Here is a 24,111-nt window from a genome sequence, read left to right as displayed (position 1 = left end):
AATAGAAAGAAATTAGCTGAACAACTGAAAAATATATGGAAAAAATTAGCTGGGCCTGGTGGCCCGCATGCCTATAGTTCCAGCTACTCGGGAGGCTGAGGCAGAAGGATTGCTTGAGCCCAGGAGTTTGAGGTTGCTGTGAGCTAGGCTGATGCCACGACACTCCTGCCCAGGCAACAGAGTGAGACTCTGTCTCAAAAATAATAGTAATAATAATAGCTTTCATATTGATTAGATGTTGACATAATATTTTAGGTATATTGAGTTAACTAAAATCTATTATTAAATCAATTTTTTTCTTGTTTCTTTTTTACTTTTTAATGTGGCTGTTAGAAAATTAAAATTTTCAGCCATTGCTCACATTAAATTTCTGTTGGACAGTGCAAGCACAGGTAAACAGGGGACAGATTGTGAGGGACCTTAAATGCCATGCTCAGAGGATTGAATTTTATCCTGTGGAGCAACGGAAAACTTTCGAAGATATGGAAGCATAAAAGTAACACAATTGCATCAGTGTCCTAGAAGGACGATGTTGGTGATAGTATGGAGGCTGGAGTGAAGGCAGGAATGTAGGACGGTGCAGTAGTCTAGGGGAGAGCTGTGGGGGCCTGAAGCATAGCAGTAGCTGTGGGAATGAGGAGAAGCAGCTGGATTTAGGAACCACAGTGAAGGTGACCAGGACAGGAATGGGACACTACTTAGAAACAGAGGGTGAGTGAGAGGAAAGCGGACTCCAGAGTTTTTATCCTGAAACAAGGATGATGGGAGGAAGATCAGAAATAGTAGAGGATCAGGAGTTCCTTTTGGCCCAGAGGAGTTTGAGTATGATTTAGAAGAGGTGAAGAGAAGAGAAGGGTTGTACATAGAGATTTGGGCCTCAGTTTCCTCATTTATAGAAATAATAAAATCTGCTGAGCCTACCTCATAGGGTTATTTTGAGCATTCAATAAGATATTGAATGTGAAAATACTTGATGAATTATAAAATATTATGCAGATGTGATGAAGTATTGTTATTGAGCTGTAGATGCCTCTTCCTAAGAGCTCATCCTCACCCCAAGAACCTATTCCTGTCCCTTCCCATAGGGCTATGCTTGGGCCAGCTTGTCCTGGGGACAAGATAATGAAAAAACAAGGAATCAGAGCATGACAGCCAAGGACAATGAAAATGCTCCCATAGGAGGAACTGGCCTCGTTCTATCACCAAGAGCCATCCTGAACCTCTTGTCATCTATATATAATTGGAAATTTTAGATCCTGGTTATCAGTAAAAGTTTGTGATTCCATACTTATTCCTCTTTCTGTGTTCATCTGCAAAGTTCTAGGGCTTAATCACCTCTTTTCTTTTAGAAATGTACAAAAAATGTAAGACTATGCTCTGGGCAAGGTAGCAGAAGGTGCTGGAATACAGAGCAGGAGAATTGCTAATGTTTTCTGCCAGCTCTGGTGAGATGGCAGTTGCTGACAGCCATGCTTTGTGATCACACACTGTCTGCCCACTCATAATTCCAAACCTAGTTTATGATTTATAAATTCATTTTTTTTCGGATCCTCCAACTTTTTCCTCAGTCATAATTCTTAATATGAGCACTTAAAAGTTCAAGTCTCTTAATTTCCAACATCCCAAGATGTCTATCATTTCTAAGACTATGTTAAAAATCTATCCCCAAATCTCAGAGCAGAAAAATCACTTTAAATTATGCTTTACTATTTAAGCAGCAAGCATCTAGTCCTTTTTAGGAAGGAGGAGAGGGAAGAGAAGAGCGTCTCCAAATCAAATAATAATAAAGCATCACCATTCCAAAGAATCTTTGTGTTCCCCACAGCCAGAGTATGTCTGTGGCATGTAGAAATGTCACTCCCTCTTTGCCCTTCCTACATAGCAAATAAGTGAGATTGTTCTGAGTCTTAATTCATAGGTCTGAGTTGAGGGTTGGTTTTAGATAAACTGTCATAACTTGCTTTACCTGAATATATTTTTTTGGGACAGAAAGTAAGCTTCAGTCCTGTTTCAGCAACTGGTGAGACCATCACAGTATATACATCACCACAGGGGATCTCGGTGACATCACAGAAACTGAGGCCAGCACTTGGGACACACGTGAAAATGCCTTTGGAGCCATAGAGGTCGGTGCTGTAATTGGCAGAGCCCCTGGAGGCTTGCCAGTAGATCCGGATGCCATTAGGGCCCAGCCTATATAGTTTCACCCCCAAAGGGCAGCAGGCACCTGTAGGATAAAACACAAAAAGCACAAAATCACTTCTTCCACCTTCACACAAACATGGCCTTGATTACTGCAGGGAAAAATATATTAATGTAAGTAAACTATTCTAAATAACGTGATTAATTACCGGTTAGGGGAAGATTTAAAGGGGTACTCAAGCTTTTTCCATACAGGTGGGCTGCATGATCAGAAATCCGTGTGTGAAGGTGGTGTGGATATGAATTTTTAGTATAAAACAATGGTGAGTCAAAAAGGTCCACGTTTGGCAGATACATATTGTACATGACTCAAACTATGAGTCAAAGGCACAGAATACTTGTCAAGATCCCTCATCATGCCCTAGTTTCATTTTATTTTGGTGGGATTAAGTTTAAATATTATATAATTAATTGCATTCAGCTTTAATTGAAAAAAACTGTTTTTACTGAGCTGAGTAGCATGATGCCTTGGAAACAATCCCTCACTCAACAGTCTAGGGACCAAGTTTGCTGGTCCACACTTCATCCATGCTAGCTGATTAGGTATTTTTTTCCCCTTTCCTAAGCACCTTGAGCAGGCCACACATTAGGTGTCAAGCTGGGCACCAAATGGTGGATTCCTTAGTAACTAAAATGATATTGCATAATTTTTAAAAATTATTATAATCGGGCTCATTTGATTTATTCTTAAAAGAATAAGCAATGGGCCATATTCCAAGCAGAACTGGGTATCAAGGAGAGAACTTAGGCAGCAAATCTAATGAAAAATAATAGGCCAAAGAAAGTATAAAGCAGCTGACATATGCGCAGCATGTTATGAATGCTTTCACATTATAATTTATTATGATTCTCCAAACAACTTTGAAGGAGAAGCTGGGAAGATATTATCCCTATTTTTTCTTACTGATGAGGAGACAGAATTAGGGAAGATAAGGCAACATAGCTTATAAGAAGCCATGTCTAGGCCGGGCGCGGTGGCTCACGCCTGTAATCCTAGCACTCTGGGAGGCCAAGGCGGGTGGATTGCTCGAGGTCAGGAGTTTGAAACCAGCCTGAGCAAGAGCAAGACCCCATGTTTACTATAAATAGAAAGAAATTAATTGGCCAACTAATATATGTATATAAATTATTATATATATATTAGAAAAAATTAACCGGGCATGGTGGCACATGCCTGTAGTCCCAGCTACTCAGGAGGCTGAGGCAGCAGGATCGCTTGAGCCCAGGAGTTTGAGGTTGCTGTGAGCTAGGTTGACACCATGGCACTCACTCTAGCCTGGGCAACAAAGTGAGACTCTGTCTCAAAAAAAAAAAAAAGAAGCCATGTCTAATTTAGACTCCCAGTTATAGACTGCTACCTCTGGGATGCCAAAATTATATTTTCAATTCTACCATTCCATGCCCCAGGCAGACATAACTAACTGATCATTGTCTCCTTCTACTTAAGCCTGGGAGGCATCCTCAGGGGGGTTTTTCAAAACAGGGCTCCAAGCAGCCACTGCAGTGGATTAGAATCACACAAGAGGAATCTTATTTGCCAACCCTACATTGCTTTCCCTTCCCCTGCTATTCCCTAATGGTTTATTCTTTGTGAAGAACAAGGTACAATACTGTCAGTAGATAGATGCCTTTGCTCTCTTATTCTGTTGAAATAAGAAACCCTTGAAGGGAACTGGAGAGGCTTAGACAGAGAGGTAGTAGCATAATAATAAGAAGAAGAAGAAGGAAAGAATGCAAACCAAATAGAACGTGTAAACTCTGCCAGGCTGAATTACTCTGTGGTGCAGGTAGCTGTGTCATATAAGATACATCATCCCTTCAGAAAAAGTATTAATATACCTGAATATTGTTACAGGGGGAATTAATTCACCAACTACCAACGGAAGGCTCTGATTTGAGGTTCTAAGTCAAGGGGAAAATTAAAAATATTTTAGAAAGTAGTCTGAATTTATAAAGCAAGCTAGGTGGAGATGCAGCATCTTTTCAAATGAGAAGGAAGGGCTTATGCTTGGATGTATAATAAAGTCCTTACCGATACTCTTGAGCTAGAGTTTAGAGTTCACTTACTAGAGGAATAACTCTGGTGGGCACAGTCCGCAGTCAACCCAGTGGCACTAATTGCTTTTAATGCCACTGTGTAATTGACGCCACATGTGATGCATCCCAGGAGGCAGTGGTTTTGATGAGTGTGACACTTAGACTGTCCAGTGTGTGACTCCAAAACTGTCACATAGGTTTGGGCCACCATCCCAATAGTCCAGCTCACGTTGATTACTGACTGCGTGATTTGAGTTACTGTCAGACCAGCTGGACAGCACGGCACTTAAATGGGATAAAAGAAAATGAATTAGGGATTTATTTCCACTGAATATTATTTGTGAAAAAATGCCTGCATTTTGCTCAATGTCCTACATTTCTCAGACTTTCAGTTGTTAATCAAAAACGTTTTCCTGTTCCCTCCCTCTGACATGTCATGTAACATCAGCTATGGCTAGTGGGTGCTTTCCCCAAGAATGCACTGCAGTAACTGGCTATTGGTAATTGGTATTGAAGTTTCCCCCATTTTTTTCAGATAAGAAATAAATCCTGGCCGGGCACAGTGGCTCACGCCTGTAATCCTAGCACTCTGGGAGGCTGAGGCGGGAGGATTGCTCGAAGTCAGGAGTTTGAAACCAGCCTGAGCAAGAGCGAGACCCTGTCTCTACTATAAATAGAAAGAAATTCATTAGCCAACTAATATATAGAGAAAAAATTAGCCGGACATGTGGCGCATGCCTGTAGTCCCAGCCACTCGGGAGGCTGAGGCAGAAGGATTGCCTGAGCCCAGGAGTTTGAGGTTGCTGTGAGCTAGGCTGACTCCATGGCACTCACCCTAGCCTGGGCAACAAAGTGAAACTCTGTCTCAAAAAAAAAGGAAAAAGAAATAAATCCTTTCTTGTCTCCCAACTTGAACAATTCCAGTTGCAAATTTCAAAGCAATGGTTACATTCACCTTTTCTTCCAATACAACATTTCATAGCATTTGTGATTAAGTGATGTACCTGAGAAAGGCATTTCATAGGACATCACTGATATAAAAGCTTGATTTCTTAGCCACCTAAGATACCATTAGCTGACTCAATTTTTTAGGGACCCACTATACAGGATACAGAATACCTAGAATCTTTGTGTGTACAGTGTTTGTTGTTGTCTCTATTCTGCTGCTTTTTATTAGGTGTTTCAGCTGCTGAATTTCTTTTTCTTTTCTTCTTCTTCTTCTTCTTCTTTTTTTTTTTTTTCTGAGACAAAATCTCACTCTGTTGCCCAGGCTAGAGTGAGTGCCGTGGCATCAGCCTAGCTCACAGAAACCTCAAACTACTGGGCTCAAGCAATCCTTCTGCCTCAGCCTCCCGAGTAGCTGGGACTACAGGCATGGGCCACCATGCCCGGCTAATTTTTTCTATATATATTAGTTGGCCAATTAATTTCATTCTATTTATAGTAGAGACGGGGTCTCGCTCTTGTTCAGGCTGGTTTCGAACTCCTGACCTTGAGCTATCCACCCGCCTCGGCCTCCCAGAGTGCTAGGATTACAGGCGTGAGCCACAGCACCCGGCCTTTTTTTTTGAGACTGGCTCTCACTCTGTCACTCAGGCTGGAGTACAGTGGCATTACCACAGCTCACTGCAGCCTCAAACTCCTCACCTCAAGTGACCCTCTCGCCTCAACCTTCCAAGTATCTGGGATTATAGGCACAAGCCACTGTGCCTGGCTAGGTGTTTCAACTTTTATAGTCCAAAGTTGCCATCTATCATCGTATAAGAGAAAAATAATATCCAAAGGCTTTAAGTAATTTGCTAAACTTCGTTCACACACAGTACTGTGAAGAAAATAACGGATTTTCTTTTCTGAGGCTCTTACTATGCATTAGGGACTATGCTAAGCGCTTGGCAGCATTGACTTAACCCTTTGCACTCGGACGTCGAGTGTGAATAATGCCGAGTGGATAAGGACAAAAAAGCAAGCGAGTGCAAAGAGTTAATCCTCATAACCACCCTATGAGGCCATTACCCCCTTTTACCAATTAGGAAACTGAAAGTCAGAAAGCATTTTTTACAGAAAGATTTGAAAGGGCTGAGCCAAGAAATAAATAACAAACCAGCTCATTTAGTTACTTGTTCGTTAGCTGTTTTGATAGATTGTATTGTGGGGGGCTATAAATTCAAATAAATGTTTTGCAGAGTTAATACATTCCTCCTCTGATGCCAATGTAGGGGTTATACTAGAGCTTTTTGAGGACATTTTTACAGAACCTGTAAAATGCTGAAAGTTTTATTTTCAACTCTGGGGCTCTTAGAAAAGTCTCTGAGTTTAATGTATTTCTATCACACTGAGGGAAGATTAAATTAAAAAGTTCACATCTTAAAACAATTCCTATGGACCCTGCTGCAGACCACATTCAAGCTGGTGGTTGCTACCTACCAGTTTCCAGGGGCACACTGTAGCTGGGCAGGCTCCGTCCTGCCTGCGTTTCAGCCACAGCGGTGACAGAGAACACCGAGCCGCAGGGCAAGGCCCCCATGGTACAGGACTCCCCCGTGCTGCTGCACTGATACAGCCCTGTCTCCCCCTGGGCAGTCACGGTGTACGTGGCGTCATCATTAGTGGATCTCCAGTGTACCTTAATCATGGAGGATGCATCCTTTGAAACATTTATTTCAGGACTGCAGGGAGCTAAGAGATTTTTACATTATTAATTGAAATAGCATGAGTCAAAAACATCACACGTCCCATTTGGTTTAAAACTGATTTTTTTCCACCAATGAGATCATCAGAATTTCAAACATATCACGCATGTAGGCCAAATTCATAGTGCCTATGTGTGGAAAACCATTGACATTGACACAGGGTATTAGGTTCCTATAGTATTGGACTAACCGGGAAATATTAGTCCCAAAAAAAGTAAATAAGACAAACATTTGCAAATGGTGTAAATACGAGCAGGCCCCTCAAAGGAAGGAGGAACCGAACAGCTAAGACCATCGATAGCAAAATCTCCCGCTGTCCCCTTGGTCTCCTTTTGTTTTCATTTTTCCCACTTTCTTTTCCACCTCTCCTTAGTACAACAGGGGCTCTAATGGTCCCCGCAAAGAATGGTTAACAGGATTTAACTTTTTATAGGTCTTGCTGAATGTCCATCCCGAGGCACATAGCTGGGGTGAGTCATTCAGACACCAGTGAATGAAATCATAGCTGCACTGTACCTGTGGTTATAAACCGGGAAGTGCATGACATGTTGCTGCCCCTGACTTCGCTGAAAGAATACACCGTGATGTTGTACTTGGTGTCACACTCCAGAGCCGAAAGGGTGCAGGCAGGAACGGTGTCATTGCACTCAACCACGTTGTACCCATCTACAGCCTTGGTTTCATAGAGTTCGGCACCACGGACAGGAGACCAGACAATCTCTACTCTATCACTGGACACCAACACGGGGCTAATGTCACTAGGACAGCAGGGAGCTGAAAGCAGGAACAGAGAGAGAATGGAGGTCTGTAGGGGAACAATTCGGGGTGTGGGGAAGGGACTGAGTCCTGAACTCCCCATGCCCGGAGTCTCTGCCACTGACCTCCTAAACTACCACAGTAACCTCCAACAGATCTGCCCAGGCCCAGTCCCTGCATAGGGGACAAATCATTAGCAGGACATTCAAGGCTGTTACAAGTTGCACCTCCCCCCACCCCCTGCCACACCAGACTCCCCAATTCCCTCCCCCGCCTGTGTTCTCATTTCTCTGTGCCTTGAAGTCTGCTGACCCCTCTACTGGAAAATCTTTCCCCTCTTCCGACTGACAAAAGCAGTATGCTGACTACTCTCAGATCCTGTCAGTCTTTCCGGGCACTAAACCAAGATGAAGCTGGCAGCAAGGGGAAGCATAATTGTATGAGTAGATCTTAGAAGAGACCCTAAAGAACTCCATGGACAAACATCTAACTCAGGCCAGGCGCAGTGGCTCACGCCTGTAATCGTAGCACTCTGGGAGGCCGAGGCAGGAGGATCGCTCAAGGTCAAGAGTTCGAAACCAGCCTGAGCAAGAGCAATACCCCACCTCTACTAAAAATAGAAAGAAATTAATTGGCCAACTAAAAATATATAGAAAAAATTAGCCGGGCATGGTGGCACATGCCTGTAGTCCCAGCTACTCAGGATGCTGAGGCAGAAGGATTGCCTGAGCCCAGGAGTTTGAGGTTGTTGTGAGCTAGGCTGGTGCCACAACTCTAGCCTGGGCAACACAGTGAGACCCTGTCTCAAAAAAAAAAAAAAAAATCAAGCATCTCCCATATGCTGATCGCACTGTGACAAACACTGAAGAGGAAGAGATAAATAAAACATAATCCCTGCCTAGCACAAAATCCAAGACTAGTGGAGGAAAATAATAGTAACAGGATTAATGATGCTAATAAAAATATTTGCATCATGCCTTATCACATACAAAGGCCTTTCATGTTCGTGGTCTCATTATTATTTGTCCCATTTTGCAGTAGAGGATATAAGGAACTAGTGAGGTGGACATCATTATCCCCACTGTAGGAATGAGTTAGCATCAAGTTAGGGCTTAAACCCAGGTGTTCTACTCCAAAGCCCTCCACACCATGTAGCATTTTGGCCATTGCATCTCTGTCTCTGGGTCTCAGGGAGAGTGAACTCCTGAAATGCAGGGACTGCATCCCCCTAGGCATGCTGCACAGGCTAGAACAATGAGTGCGTCTTTGTGCAGAGCCCAATTTTTCAGAGCAGGGTTGAACAAATGTGTTCTTTTCCCTCTTTTCACTCCTAAATTTCGCATGCCTGTTAAACTTGTGTCCAGGATGCCAAAATTTCCTAGCCTGGAAAAAAATGTGAGATAAGAGATTCAGTTTCTGTTCTTGGCCCTAGAATGACTCCCAGGTAGGAGAATAGTTGATCCATTCTGCTGTTGAGTTTAGTGAACTCAGAAGTAACTCCCTTCACAAGCATCAATTGCTACTTACCCGTGGTATAATTGAATACGTCACCCAAAGGACTCTGTCCTGCCTTGTTATAGGCAAAAACACTAATAAAGTAAGTGAAGCCACACTCAGATAGGAAATTGCACTGGGTAAGAGATGTGTTGCAATGTACTTCCAAGCCATCATCACTCTTCACGAAGGCCACATAGTAATCACCCAGATCTACATTGGACCAAGCCACAGACAGGTGGCCAGGGGGATCTTCTTGGATTATCACTCTTCCAGGTGCACAAGCAACTAGGAAATGATCAATAATAAGCAGTTGTAAGACTACTGCAGGAGATTTTCTTTGAGAATTTGCAATTATCCAAGATTTTAAGACAACCCAAATCATCAGCTTTTTTTTTTTTTTGAGACAGAGTCTCACTGTGTTGCCTGGGTTAGAGTGCCATGGAGCCAGCCTAGCTCACAGCAACCTCAAACTCCTGGACTCAAGCGATCCTTCTGCCTCAGCCTCCCAAGTAGCTGGGACTACAAGCACTCGCCAGCATGCCCGGCTAATTTTTTCTATATATATATTTTTTAGTTAGCCAATTAATTTCTTTCTATTTTTAGTAGAGACTGGGTCTCGCTCTGGCTGGTTTCGAACTCCTGACCTTGAGCGATCCTCCTGCCTCAGCCTCCCAGAGTGCTAGGATTACAGGCGTGAGCCACTGCGCCTGGCCAAATCATCAGCTTTGAGCTTTGTAACAGATTGGTTTGATACATGATATGTAAAACTATAAACCAGAAGCATTAGAAGATTTTCTTTTTTTTTTTTTTTTTTTTTTTTTTTGAGACAGAGTCTCGCTTTGTTGCCCAGGCTAGAGTGAGTGCCGTGGCGTCAGCCTAGCTCACAGCAACCTCAAACTCCTGGGCTCGAGTGATCCTTCTGCCTCAGCCTCCCGGGTAGCTGGGACTACAGGCATGCGCCACCATGCCCGGCTAATTTTTTATATATATATCAGTTGGCCAATTAATTTCTTTCTATTTATAGTAGAGACGGGGTCTCGCTCTTGCTCAGGCTGGTTTTGAACTCCTGACCTTGAGCAATCCGCCCGCCTCAGCCTCCCAAGAGCTAGGATTACAGGCGTGAGCCACAGCGCCCGGCCTGAAGATTTTCTTTTTATTTATTTATTTTTGAGACAGAGTCTCACTTTGTTGCCCAGGCTAGAGTGCGTGCCATGGCATCAGCCTAGCTCACAGCAACTTCAATCTCCTGGGCTCAAGCAATCCTACTGCCTCAGCCTCCCGAGTAGCTGGGACTACAGCCATGCACCACCATGCCCGCCTAATTTTTTTTTTAATATATATATTTTTATTTGGCCAATTAATTTCTTTCTATTTTTAGTAGAGATGAAGTCTCTCACTAAGGCTGGTTTCAAACTCCTGACCTTGAGCGATCCTCAGGCCTCAGCCTCCCAGAGTGCTAGGATTACAGGCGCAAGCCACCACGCCCAGCCCCAGAAGATTCTTTTTTTTTTTTTTTTTTTTTTTTTTTTTGTGGACGAGGTTCTGGGGCCCCAAGAGCGGGGGCCCCGGAAGTCGCCCATCCAGAAGATTCTTTATGGAACCAAGGGCTATGCTATAGACCCCAAACCACTACAACAAATTCCAATAGCCTCTCCACACACTCTTTTTTTTTTTTTTTTTTTTGAGACAGAGTCTCACTTTGTTGCCCAGGCTAGAGTGAGTGCCATGGCGTCAGCCTGGCTCACAGCAACCTCAATCTCCGGGGCTCAGCGATCCTCCTGCCTCAGCCTCCCGAGTAGCTGGGACTACAGGCATGCGCCACCATGCCCGGCTAATTTTTTTGTATATATATATTTTTTAGTTGGTCAATTAATTTATTTCTATTTTTGGTAGAGACGGGGGGTCTCGCTCAGGCTGGTTTCGAACTCCTGACCTTGAGCAATCCGCCCGCCTCGGCCTCCCAAAGTGCTAGGATTACAGGCGTGAGCCACCACGCCCGGCCCTTACACACTCTTGTTATTTGAAATATTGTTTGAAATAATGAGCAGGGTTTGATACTCATTTTAAGATGTGGGGATTTTCATTGTTAGAACATTTGTTGAACGATTTGGCTTTATCCAGAGATGAAACCAGTCTTCCCTGAAGAGAATAATGGATATATCCTAAGTTGTGTTTTAGAGACAAAAATATAGCCATCGATCATTGTATTTTCTATTGACATAGTCTCTAATTCTTCAAGCAAACCAATGAGACATTCTCAGTTGTCTTAAAATTTATCTCCTACAATAAATATGTGCACTGGACCACGTCAGAAATAGGCATGGATCACCTTGGTTAATACTGCCTGTTTTTCTGTTAAGGCAGTGCCTCATTTACTCAAGATCAGTGTGAAATGAAGTCTTCTGAAAGAATTAATTCAAATAAAGTTTATTCATTCAAGCCCCGAGCTTTTAAAATTTTAGTCATCTCTAATGGAAATCTTCCTAAAATACATTTCTGGGCCCCAGGAAATACGCAGCACTTTCTAAACATAGTTATTTTATTGATAAGTCAAGGTCATTCCCATGGTCTTGACTGTGATATACAAAACTACAGTAGCACATCCTAGACCTCTAAAGTGTTCAGGACTACTTCAGTGTCACTTAACCCGGACTGTACATTAGATCAACTGGGGAGCTTTTATAAACTGTTCATGTCCAGACTCTATTCCCAGCAATTCCGATTTAATTGGTCTTGGGTACCAATTAAGTACTTGGGTATCAGCAGTTTATAAAAGCTCCTCAATGCTGGCTGGTTAGCTCAGTTGGTTAGGGCATGGTGTGAATAATGCCAGGGTCGCATGTTCAATCTCTGTACCAGGGCCTTGTGTGGATTTTTCATGCCCTTTCAACAGCTATTAATACAAGTGCTGTGATTGTAAAAAAGAAAAAAAAAAGCTCCTCAGATGCCCTTAATGTGCATCCAAGATTGAAAAACACTGCATGGTACTCCTCTACATTAAATGACTAACTTGGAATTGCTGTGCTTTCGAACATGTTTCTTATCTATGGCCCCTCACTCTCAGCTATCCTGCCCTCATAACCACTCCGAATGTCCCATCCACATTAAATTGTGGTTGTCAAAAGAGAAGCCAAATCACCAAGTTTGTTATCAGTGACCTTAATTTACCTCTAAAAAACTGTGGGTCTGAGAGATTAGACTGTATATTTTCCCGTGGAATAGAGCGTATCAGCTTCGTGACAGCTCCTTTTCTCTCTGCTCAGAAGCCTTTTAAACTTAGAATGACATAATTCTGACTATCGGATAAAGTGGATGTTATTGTAATTACCCAGATTTTCTTTGGCTAAGAGGATTGAAATCAGGCAAACTTGAGCTTGGATCCCAGCTCTACCACTTATTGTCAGTGTGCCCTTGGGAAAATTATTTAACCTGAGCTTTAATTTTCTTATCTGAGAAAGGAAATAATGGAGCCTGCCTCACTGAGTTGTAATGAGAATTAAATAATGTAATGTTTGCAGTGCCTGAGACATGGTAGATCTTCACCAAATGTTAGTTTCCACCCCCAAAACACATAGATATTTCTATTATAACATTTTTTTAATTTAAAAAATTATATTGCCCTTCTTCTGCTTCAGGATTTTTTCTTTGTATTAAATAGATATTTCTAAATAGAGGAGTAAACCTCCACGTACATACGCATTTATCTCTCTGATAAGAATGCAAAGGGGAAAAAAATCTAAACACATATTCAGAACTAGAAGCATCCTACCTTGGGGACCTCGTGGCGCAATGGTAGAAATATCCTACCTTTATTTTATTTATTTATTTATTTATTTATTTATTTATTTATTTATTTATTTATTTATTTAGAGACAGAGTCTCACTTTGTTGCTCAGGCTAGAGTGAGTGTAGTGGCATCAGCCTAGCTCACAGCAACCTCAAACTCCTGGGCTCAAGCGATCCTACTGCCTCAGCCTCCCAAGTAGCAGGGACTACAGGCATGCGCCACCATGCCCGGCTAATTTTTTTTTTTTTTTTGTATATATATTTTTAGTTGGTCAGTTAATTTCTTTCTATTTTTAGTAGAGACGGGGTCTTGCTCAGGCTGGTTTTGAACTCCCAACCTTGAGCAATCCGCCCCGTCTTGGCCTCCCAGAGTGCTAGGATTACAGGCGTGAGCCAGCACGCCCGGCCCTACCTTTGTTTTAAAAAATAGCTCCCACCAAGCCTAGCTCATGAAACACAATGTAAAGAAGAGGCAGTGAGTAGTACTGCTCAGTTAGAGCTGTTTATAACTCAATATGGATCTTAGAATTTTTACAACCATACAAATGTTAATTAATGAAAAATCTGGGATAGGAGCCAGGCCTCCTAATTTTCAAAAAAATGCTTTTTGCAATGCACAATATCTGGTTTCACTATCAACATTATTCAAAACTCATCAGAATGTCCAACTTAATGCTTTCATTTAGAGCAGGCTTTTGTTTTCACTCTTTCCAGAGTGTTCTGGAACATTGTCGGGGATTGTCTGTTTCCCTCATGGCAGTCACTTTGACTTGCCAGGCCTACAGCCATTCACTCCCGTTTACATACCGGTTTTCAGGGTCACTGCTGAAGAGGATTTGCTAGATCCAGCATCATTACTTGCTAAAACTGAAATCAGGTACTCAGTTCCACACTGGAGAGAGGAGATGGTACAGGAACTGAAGGTTGTACTACAGCTCAGCTCTGAAGAGTCACTCAAAGCCATCACAGTATAGTTGAAAGCTCCTTCTGTTGGTACCCATGAGAAAGACGCCTTCAGAGCCCCACTATTAAAAGAGACTTGAATGTTGGCAGGGGCACCAGGACCTACATTTTTGAGAAACAGTTAAGACTTTTGTTGTAACTTCAAAAACCCAAGTAAGATGTGGCCTAACAGAGCACAGAGGATAGGGTGCCCCAATTGTTGGATAATTACAAATGTTCAAAGCATAAAACTTGGACACAACCAGTTCTTTGAATGTAGGGATTGTGCTTTATTTTATTTTTGTATTCCTATCAGCTGACCTATGCCCAAGCATATAGTGGGCCCTCAGTAAATATTTGGGGAGAGAGAGAGAGAAGGAAAAAGAAAAGAAAGAGAAGTATTATAAAAGGCAAACCCTTCTCTTCTCCTCATATATCTATCTGCCTTGTCCTATTAACAGTGGGGCTTCCATTCCCCTTCAAACTTAAGGGAAATTGGAAAGAATATTTCTGGTCTCTTTCCACCCTTTCCTTGGTCTTTCCCAAGGGATGAAACAGCTAATCTGGTTGGTAAGAGTCTGGTGTTTACTTAGGTCACATTACCAGTGGATGGATAAACAGAGCACTCTCTCTCTTTCTCTCTCTCTCTCTTTCTCTCTCTCTCATCTTGAGATTGGATTAAAAAAATAAAAAAAAACCGGCAGGGCATGGTGGCTCATGCCTGTAATCCTAGCACTCTGGGAGGCCAAGGCAGGTGGATTGCTCAAGGTCAGGAGTTCAAAACCAACCTGAGCAAGACTTCGTCTCTACTATAAATAGAAAGAAATTAATTGGCCAACTAATATATATGGAAAAAATTAGCCAGGCATGGTGGCGCATGCCTATAGTCCCAGCTACTCGGGAGGCTGAGGCAGGAGGATCGCTTGAGCCCAGGAGTTTGAGGTTGCTGTGAGCTAGGCTAACGGACGCCATGGCACTCACTCTAGCCTGGGCAACAGAGTGAGACTCTGTCTCAAAAAAAAAAAAAAAAAAAACCAGATCTCTCTGCTCAAACATAAGCTACTGTACAAAAGAAAAGAAAAAAAAAAAAACACCAAAACACAGCTCGCTCTCTCTGTCTCTCCACACCCCTCCCCATCGCCCACCTTGTCTCTCTCTCTCCCCTCACTCCACTAACTCGGTTTGGACTTCCAGTTGCTCTGCTGCAGGATGCCCTGGGCAGGATGTCCCTGGGTGTGGGTGGAGAGAGAATACACATGCTCCGGCTTCTCTCCACGACTGCAGGAGAGATGATGGGAAGCCCTACGCTAGCCTCAGGCCTCAGTTGAGGACTTGGAAATAGATCTGAAACACTGATTCCTACCACACCATAAAGCACCATGGCTGCAGGAACCTTTCTTTGTTTGCTGCTGTATCTCTGGAACAATGCCGGCTCAGAGTCGGTGCACATACGCTCAATGTCTGCCAAATAAGCGAATTCCTGTTTGGCCCAATTCTCTGTGTTTATACTGTTGGCCTGAACTCAGGAAGGCACGAGGGGTGACTGGTAAACCTAACAAGAATCATCTCCTCACCCGGGCAGGGTGGCTCACACCTGTAATCTCAGCACTTTGGGAGGCCAAGGCAGGAGGATTGCTTGAGGCCAGAAGTTCGAGACCAGCCTGAGCAAGAGCAAGACCCCGTCTCTACAAAAAATTAGCAAGGCATGCTGGTGAGCACCTATAGTCCCAGCTGCTCAGGAGACTGAGGCAGGAGGATCATTTGAGCCAAGGAGTTAGAGGTTGCAGTGAGCTATATGACACCACTGCACTCTAAGCTGGGCACCAGAGTGAGACACTGTCTCAAAAAAAAAAAAAGAATAATCTCCTTCTGTGTGATATTGCATATGTAAGCTGAAATTGAGGTGGATGTCAGAGGGGGAGGTGCCATGCTCTGTGTATTCTGAGCAGCATTTCTTTATTTATGCAGAAAGCATTGAAACTACAAAGGAAGAATAGTCAAGGTGCTATAAATAACTTCATAATAAATTTAAATAGCTGCTGCCAGCTGCTCTGTACTTATCATTTAATACTACTCTTGATGGCTTCAATGCACAGCCCTGCTCATTAATCAAAAATAAGATTGAGGTTGATCTGAGAAGTTCTTACTTGTTCTCTGATTGCAGGTGGAGTCATCCCCAGGGATTCCGTTGGCATTCCACGCATAGGCCTTTATGGTGTAGAGAGTCCCGGCTTCTAAACTGGTGAATGTCAAGGAGGTGTTTGTAGTATTCTCTTTCCATATTCTGCCCAAGCCATTGGCTCGCATAATGGACACAGAGAATCCAATTGCCATGTATACAGCTTCCCACTGCACAAGAATAGAGTCTGAACTTGGAGAGCTGACTTCTAGAATTGGTGCAGCCAACACTAAAAAGACAAAAGCATATGTATCTACATTACAAAAGTCCAATAGAGGATAATTCACATTTAGGAATAAGTAAATTGAGGTTGATTACACATATTGTAAAATAATTATTTGCTTTATAAAAGAATTCACAACAGAGTTCCATTAAATAATTGCTATTTAAGAGTGTATTAATCATAAATGACTTGGCAGAGGAATGGGAAACAGAGAAAGTCTAAATATTAGGCACTACTTTCAAGTGGAATTTGGTCAGAAATTAGATAATATATCCTTGTAATCATAATATAAACCAATGGGGAAAATGATGAATTATACTATTTTAATGTATAAATAGCTTTTTAGAATATGCCTTGCTAGGTACAACTTTATCAAATCAATTCACATAATGCTTATGACAAACTCCAAATGTTTTTATTTTTTAACATATATGCCATACAATCAAGGTGCAGCAAAATGCCTTCTATGTGTCCATTTGGCATGGTTTAAAAAAGGAAATCCCGGGCCAGGCCAGGCACGGTGGCTCACGCCTGTAATCCTAGTACTCTGGGAGGCTGAGGCGGGCGGATTGCTCGAGGTCAGTAGTTTGAACCCAGCCTGAGCAAGAGTGAGATCTCGTCTCTATTATAAATAGAAATAAATTAACTGGCCAACTAATGTATATAGAAAAAATTAGCCAGGCATGGTGGCGCATGCCTGTAGTCCTAGCTACTCGGGAGGCTGAGGCAGAAGGATCACTTGAGCCCAGGAAATTGAGGTTGCTGTGAGCTAGGCTGACGGACGCCATGGCACTCACTCTAGCCTGGGCAACAGAGTGAGACTCTGTCTCAAAAAAAAAAAAAAAAAGAAATCCCTGTTTCAGAGATTTAAAAGCAGGGGTGATTTTAAAGACGCCCAGAAATGGTCTTTGTTTTCCAAAGCAAAGTAACTGGCATTTAAATGCCACCTCTTCCACAGATATCTGAGTTCCCAAAAAGCATCATTTGGTGGCTTTCAGTTCTGGGCCCTGAATTGTAGGCATTCACGTGACACCAAATGGCATTATGCAGTATAACTGATCCAGGTCACAAGCAAACACTCAACAGAGAATGAGCATCCAGCTACCTGTCTTTGCCTGTGTTGGAGGTGATGCCTGGCTTCTCCCAGCAGCACCGATGGATCTGATGGTGATTTGGTACAAGGTCGCAGCCTTCAGGCCTGTCACAGTTCCTGGGGAATTGGCCACCATAGTTTCAATGACCGTGTCCCCGTCTTTGGCTGTGAGGAGGTAACTGGTGGCACCTGGCACTGTAGCCCATTCTACAGTGATGCTGTTACTGATTTTTGAATATGCCTGATCAATAGTGGGTATTTCAGGAGCTGAAAGAGATTTTGAAGTTGTCCATTAGCCAGGATACCTACAAGGATTACTTCTTTTGTCATCTTACTCTTCAAACTAAGTCATCCTCGTGCCATCCCTCAGACATAAGCTTTGCCCTTATTTTCAAGATCAAGGAAAAACAGAGAAAAGGAAAGGCAAAGCTACTCTCCAGAAGAGATCTGGAAAACTCAAACCTCTCATTCAGAAATGGGATTTCAGAGAGGTTTTTCCTGGTTGCCTATGAGATCATTTGCACTTTTTGTACAAATAAGAGCTTACTAAGAATGGGAAGAGAATGTGGGAAAGAACTCCTAGAGGAGACAGAGAATAACTGAGGGGCTTTATTCCAGGGGCTTCCACTCTAGTTTGGCATTCTGTGAATTTCCCAGGCTGCTTTGGCATTGATGTCCCCTCTTTGTCCCACAAATGTGCTGCACTGCCTTCCAGCTGGCCCCACCTCCACTCCCGACCCCTGCCCAGTGGCTGTGGTCACTCTCTCAGGCACTTTGCACATTTCCCAAACGGCATTTAAATGGAGGAAGGGGGGAGAATTGAGTTCTTTTTTATAATTACTCCATAGCACTTTTTTTCATATTATGAGAGTGGAACAATTTTCAGATTCTTATATATGAAATAAAAAAAAACTTTATTTTCTCTCTCTCTCTCTCTCTCTCTCTCTCTCTCTCTCTCTCTCTCTCTCTCTCTCTCTATCAAAACACCTGCCTCAGCATAAGAATGTGATGCTGTGGACCGCCTCACTCAGGCTTGGCCCTGGTTTACCAGGGGGATGTGAATGTTTATGTCATGAGCTTGCACAAGGCACCCCTACACTTGGGGTATGGCGTAGGAGACACTGCACGGTAATGAGATTTACCGCTTTACAAAACTCCACAGACACAAAAATGTCCTGGATGTAGGAGATCCAAGTGATAGAAAAGGTCAAATAAAAATAGCTGGGTTTTAAGTTTGAAGCTGTACTCCATTTGCTGAGTTAAATCGCTAAATGCCAAATTCAAAGCTAAAGGGCAAAACAAACAAAACTATAGGGCAAAGAGGGAGAAAGAGTCAATACAGACGTGTGATTTGCCAGCGTCAGCTCCCCTCCCCCGCAGCCAAATCCCCGTGTGCACACACAGACAACCTTCTCTTTCTCTACCAATAGCCCAGAGAGTTGGCTTTGGCAGCATCTCAGAAATAACCATGCTGCAAAATTGAACAAAGTCTCCACTGTGCACTGGCCAGACATTCCTTGAACATCACCCAGGAATGTCTCTTTTGCCATCAAAAGAAAATTATGACAGTTGTACTTTCTGGGGGAAAGTTGCAGGCCTGCTCATCTCAGCCATTTGCCAGTGGAAGCTGACTCTGCAGGAAGGGCCCATGTCCCCTCTCCCTGCTGCAGAATAGAAAGCCCCAGCAGGGGCTCCCCCTTTCAGCCCGTGTGCACACACACACATCATTCTTCTGCTCCCCCAGTGACTTGTCGTACGCTATATGCCTTCTTTCCTCTAATTATCTGGTGTCTCTCAACTCCTTCTGTTTCTTCTGTCCCCACAGTAAGTCTTATCTCTTATGTTAGCCAGTCCTGCTTATTGGAATGGACCAACTTCCTGGGAAAATGACAACCAAACCAACCATAGACATAGAAGGCCTAAAAGTGCATTCATGGAGGGGTCTGAAAGTCATATAAATGGCTAGCATGATACAGACTATCTCCCCACGGGCCTGTCACGGGGCCTGAGGGCTCCACAAAACTTGCCTCATTGAACTGAGTGAGGAGAGGCACATTGGCCTGTAAGGAGTATGCCGGAAGCCAGGATCAGCAGAAGGAAACTCGGGGTTGTATGGTAGCAGAAGAACTAAGGATTTGGGTTCAGGAACTCTGGGTGTGAGCCCTGCTCTGCCATTTGCTTTCCCCCCCCTAATTATTATGGGAACATAATAGTTGTATATATTTACAGAATATTGGGAGGTTTCGATATAGGCATACAATGTGTAATAATCAAATCAGGGTAATTGGGGTGTCCATCAGCTCAAAACATTTATCATTTCTTTGTGTTAGGAACATTCCAATTCTACTCTTTTAGTTAAAGTACACCACAATTTATTGTTGGCTGTAGTCACTTTGTTGTGCTATCAAATATTGTTCATTCTATCTAACTATACTTTTGCACCCATTAACCATCCTCACTTTATCCTCCTTCCTGCTACCCTTCCCAGCCTCTGATAACCATCGTTCTACTCTCTGTCTCCATGAGATCCATTATTTTAATATTTACCTCCCACATATGAATAAGTACAATCTGCCTTTTACTTTTGGGTGTGAACACGTGCAAATCATGTAATTTCTTCTAGTCTCAGTTTTTTCCCTTGAGAAATGTGGAATAGTAATAATATCTACATAATAGGATTTACATTAAAATATAAAATACCCACATTTTAAGATTGTTGTAAAGATTAAGTGAAATAGGGCATGTAGGGCATTTTTTTTGAGACAGAGTCTCACTCTGTTGCTCAGGCTAGAGTGCCGTGGCATCAGCCTAGCTCACAGCAACCTCAAACTCCTGGGCTCAAGCCATCCTCCTGCCTCAGCCTCCTGAGTGGCTGGGACTACAGGCATGCGCCACCATGCCCGGCTAATTTTTTCTATATATTTTTAGTTGTCCAGCTAATTTCTTTCTAATTTTTAGTAGAGACAAGGTCTCACTCTTGCTCAGGCTGGTCTTGAACTCTAACGATCCACCTGCCTTGGCCTCCTAGAGTGCTAGGATTACAGGCATCAGCCACCACACCTGGCCTGTAAGGGCATTTTGAAAGTGCGAGTGTGTGTGTGTGTGTGTGTGTGTGTGTGTGTGTGTGTGTGTGTGTGTGTGACAAGTAACTTTTGATGGGTTTGGAAAAGCCAGGCCATATGGCTCTGCCGTGGATGGGTGCCAGTGACAATGAGATTCTGGGGAGTGTGAGGCAGGCAGAGGCTGGAGAACCAGATCACCTGCCCTACCCTAGGTTCTAGGGCAGGCTCTGACCAGCACCAGCCATGAAAGAAGATGGACACCTCTGTACTATGTTCCCCTTTAAGAGATGAAAAGCGTGGGTATAAGGCTCCATAAAGTAGCAGCAGTTCCCTACTCTTTCTTACTTCTCTGTTTAGCCCACTTACTGAATTGACGAAAGAGAAACAAATGATTATTCCCTGGATGTATATAGCTAACCACTCTGATCAGTCAAAATGAAACCCTTTGATTCCCAGCACCTGTGCTTTCTACCAACTCAGACCTAATTAGCCCATGAGGCTCCAGTGGCCAACACAGAAAAACAGCAATGCCAGAACCCAAAGACAATCAAAATGCACACACCCTCAAATAAAACTTCCTATACAGTATAAATGAAATACATCCCATCTACTGAAAAGCCAGGACAACTCAATGAACAGCATCCTCAGCATCGCAGCCTGACCTACTCTTTCTCTTGAAGAGTGTCAATGCTCTGGGGACTCAAACAGGGCCTTTTCTGAGGACTTAGTGTTCCCTGGGTGAGCTGGGACCTTGTAGGAGACAATAGAACTAGATTTTTGTCCACCCAAAGGCTACTTATTAAAAAAGCCGCTTTGTATATGGCCAAGCAGTCCTTCCCAGAGCTTCCTGGCCAATCCTGAAGGTCTCTTAAGAATACAATAAGTGAGGCTGGGTGCGGTGGCTCATGCCTGTAATCCTAGCACTCTGGGAGGCTGAGGCGGAAGAATTGCTTGAAGTCAGGAGTTCGAGACCAGCCTGAGCAAGAGTGAAACCCCTGTCTATACTAAAAATAGAAAGAAATGAGCAGAACAACTAAAAAAAAATTATATATATATATATATATATATGTATGTATATAAATTAGCCGGGCATGGTGGCACATGCCTGTCCCAGCTACTCGGGAGGCTTGAGGCAAAAGGATCGCTTGAGCCCAGGAGTTTGAGGTTGCTGTGAGCTAGGCTGACGCCACAGAACTCTAGCCTGGGCAACAAAGCGAGACTCTATCTCAAAAAAAAATAAATAAAAAATATATATGCATGGATTTTATGAAATTTTATGGCTTTGCCATGTCTATATATCAAATTCTAAAATTGTCTTAATTCTATTTCCTTTTCTTTGGTGTAGACGAAATAATAAATTAAAAATATTACAATTTATGTTGAATCACTATGAGAGTTTATTGGTGATATAGTTGATATTATATGATTCCTACAGACAATCTAAATCCTATTAAACATAAATTTCTATCTAGGGACTTACATTTCTATAAGAGAATAAATGAACTATGAGAGGCCTCTAAAGAAATTATTTTTGCTTTCAGTCATTTATTTAAGAAAAATGGTGATCAAATCTTTCTAAAAGAAAACCCCTTTTCAGCTGTGATTTACCATCATCCATATTTTAAATATGCAATATTGGAAGTGTAAAGTCCTTTTTTGATTAAAGTATGGAATCTTCACAATTTAATCAAATACAACATTTCCAGTTTTCTTGTCTAATTCCCCAGACATCCAAGAAAAGTTATATAAATTAGACCCTTCATTAAGATGTTATTTCTTTGGCTAGAAAGATGATCATTGTAATATTTTACTCATGGCCAACTGTGTATGAGAAAATGCATGGCTACATGACTCTATATGTTACAGTACTTAATAAAAATACAAAGACTTGTCTTTTGAGTTTGATATATTGACTTGTCTTACCAGTTATCATCTCCCCTGCACCTGATACAACGGTTAGCATCCAGTGTGAGTACTCAGAAAATGATGAAGTTTTTTCCTGGTATAGCCTTTATATTTCAGGGCAGCCCGTGAATTAACAATGAAAATTAAAATCAAATATGGGGAGGAAAAACTTGCATGTTAGAAAAGTTTACCTGTTTTTGCTGAAGCAACCTGAAAAGAAAAGTTTAGAAAATTAGAACCATAAAGAAAAACACTACTTGGGGAAAAGTAAAATACAACTCAGAGCAGTAGTAAATTAATCACAACATTTTTATACCTAAAGTGAGTACTCTTTCAATCCATACAAGTATTTATCTGCACAAATAATTTCCCAACACTCAAATCTATCACAAAGAACCCTAAAATAGAATTTAGAGGATGGAGGCAGATCACATTACTATTTCATTTTTCCTCTTGAATCTGCCTATTGAACTAAGTCAGTAGCTGCTGACAGACTTCAGAAATCTTTGTTCCTAAAATATAATGATAATCTTGTTTTCTTTCTTTAGCATATCATTTTAAATTTCAAACATGCAAACATATACAATCTTGGTGCAATCCAAAAGTATTTTGACTTTTATCGCCCCCACTTCCAAGCCCATCAAAAAAAGAAAAAGAAAAAGACGATGAATGTCTCTTTTTTTCCCTAAATAGTTTCGGGTAGTTGGAAAGGTGAACTCACCATTTTAAGACAGATAACACTGAATCCTATCAAAGTCAAACATTTCTCCACGCCACCAGCCATCCTGTTGGACACAGCACTCACTCACATGGCACAAAACAAAGTGATCAGGGTCCTCTTTGCTCCCCGGAAGGGCAGCGCTGTTGGCAGCTGGGATGTGAGGCCGTGTTGCTGGGAAGAGACCCTAGGAAATAGCTCCTCCCCTTCAGTGTGGAGCTGACCTGCAATCAGGGGCACCTGGAGACTAGCAGGGACAGGTACCGCAAAGACTGAATAAAAGAAGAGAGAGAAAGCCACGCCAAACGGGCCAAAAAGCTACTGTAACCTTGGTTTTAAAGTAGAATATAGAATGCTTTTCCTTTTCTTTTAGAAACTTTTTTTTTTCTAAATAAAAATTTTACAAAGCTGTATAGGAAAGTATTGATATGGTAGAACGATCATTTTAAACTTGGGGATACTGACCAATTTTATTTTTTGTTTTTCAGCTTTATTTGTTGTTGTTCCGATTGTTGTTGTTTCAGTTCAAAGTGATCAGTCCGGCTATCAAGAGCAATTTGCCATAAAGCTTTGATGTGTTCGATGAAAGAGCAAAAGCCTGTCCCTGGCCAACGCGGTGGCTCACGCCTGTAATCCTAGCACTCTGGGAGGCCGAGGCAGGAGGATCGCTCAAGGTCAGCAGTTTGAAGCCAGCCTGAACAAGAGCGAGACCCCGTCTCCACTAAAAATAGAAAGAAATTAATTGGCCAACTAAAAATATATAGAGAAAAAGTAAGCCAGGCATGGTGGCCCATGCCTATAGTCCCAGCTACTTGGGAGGCTGAGGCAGAAGGATCACTTGAGCCCAGGAGTTTGAGGTTGCTGTGACCTAGGCTGACGTCACAGCACTTTAGCCCAGGCAACAGAGTGAGACTCTGTCTCAAAAAAAAAAAAAAGCCTGTCCCTGCTCTGAGAAAGATAGTGAGAGGTCCCTGGCAAGCACATTAAGTTAATCCGTCCCCAGTATCACCCTACAGATCCA

At 42.5% G+C, this 24,111-nt stretch overlaps 1 protein-coding gene across 1 annotated transcript in view; it reads right to left on the bottom strand.

Moving 5' to 3' along the window:
* FNDC7 (fibronectin type III domain containing 7) overlaps nt 1-23,186 on the bottom strand; it is a 31,212-nt gene extending 8,026 nt beyond the window's left edge. Inside the window, exons 1-10 of the mRNA XM_076010967.1 lie at nt 23,094-23,186; nt 22,564-22,582; nt 17,418-17,672; nt 16,058-16,318; nt 13,776-14,033; nt 9,213-9,467; nt 7,446-7,703; nt 6,664-6,915; nt 4,270-4,524; nt 1,967-2,227 (exon numbers count right to left, since the gene is read on the bottom strand). Of these exons, the coding sequence (XP_075867082.1) occupies nt 1,967-2,227; nt 4,270-4,524; nt 6,664-6,915; nt 7,446-7,703; nt 9,213-9,467; nt 13,776-14,033; nt 16,058-16,318; nt 17,418-17,672; nt 22,564-22,582; nt 23,094-23,156 (2,137 nt within the window). The 5' untranslated portion in view covers nt 23,157-23,186. The remainder of the gene's footprint in view (nt 1-1,966; nt 2,228-4,269; nt 4,525-6,663; nt 6,916-7,445; nt 7,704-9,212; nt 9,468-13,775; nt 14,034-16,057; nt 16,319-17,417; nt 17,673-22,563; nt 22,583-23,093) is intronic.
* Nucleotides 23,187-24,111: the final 925 nt, after the last annotated feature.

This window comes from Microcebus murinus, chromosome 2, assembly GCF_040939455.1.
Source record: "Microcebus murinus isolate Inina chromosome 2, M.murinus_Inina_mat1.0, whole genome shotgun sequence".
NCBI classification, from domain to species: Eukaryota; Metazoa; Chordata; class Mammalia; order Primates; family Cheirogaleidae; genus Microcebus; species Microcebus murinus.
The sequence above is the reverse complement of the archived record's forward strand: the minus strand, read 5'-3'. Positions and strand labels throughout refer to the sequence as shown.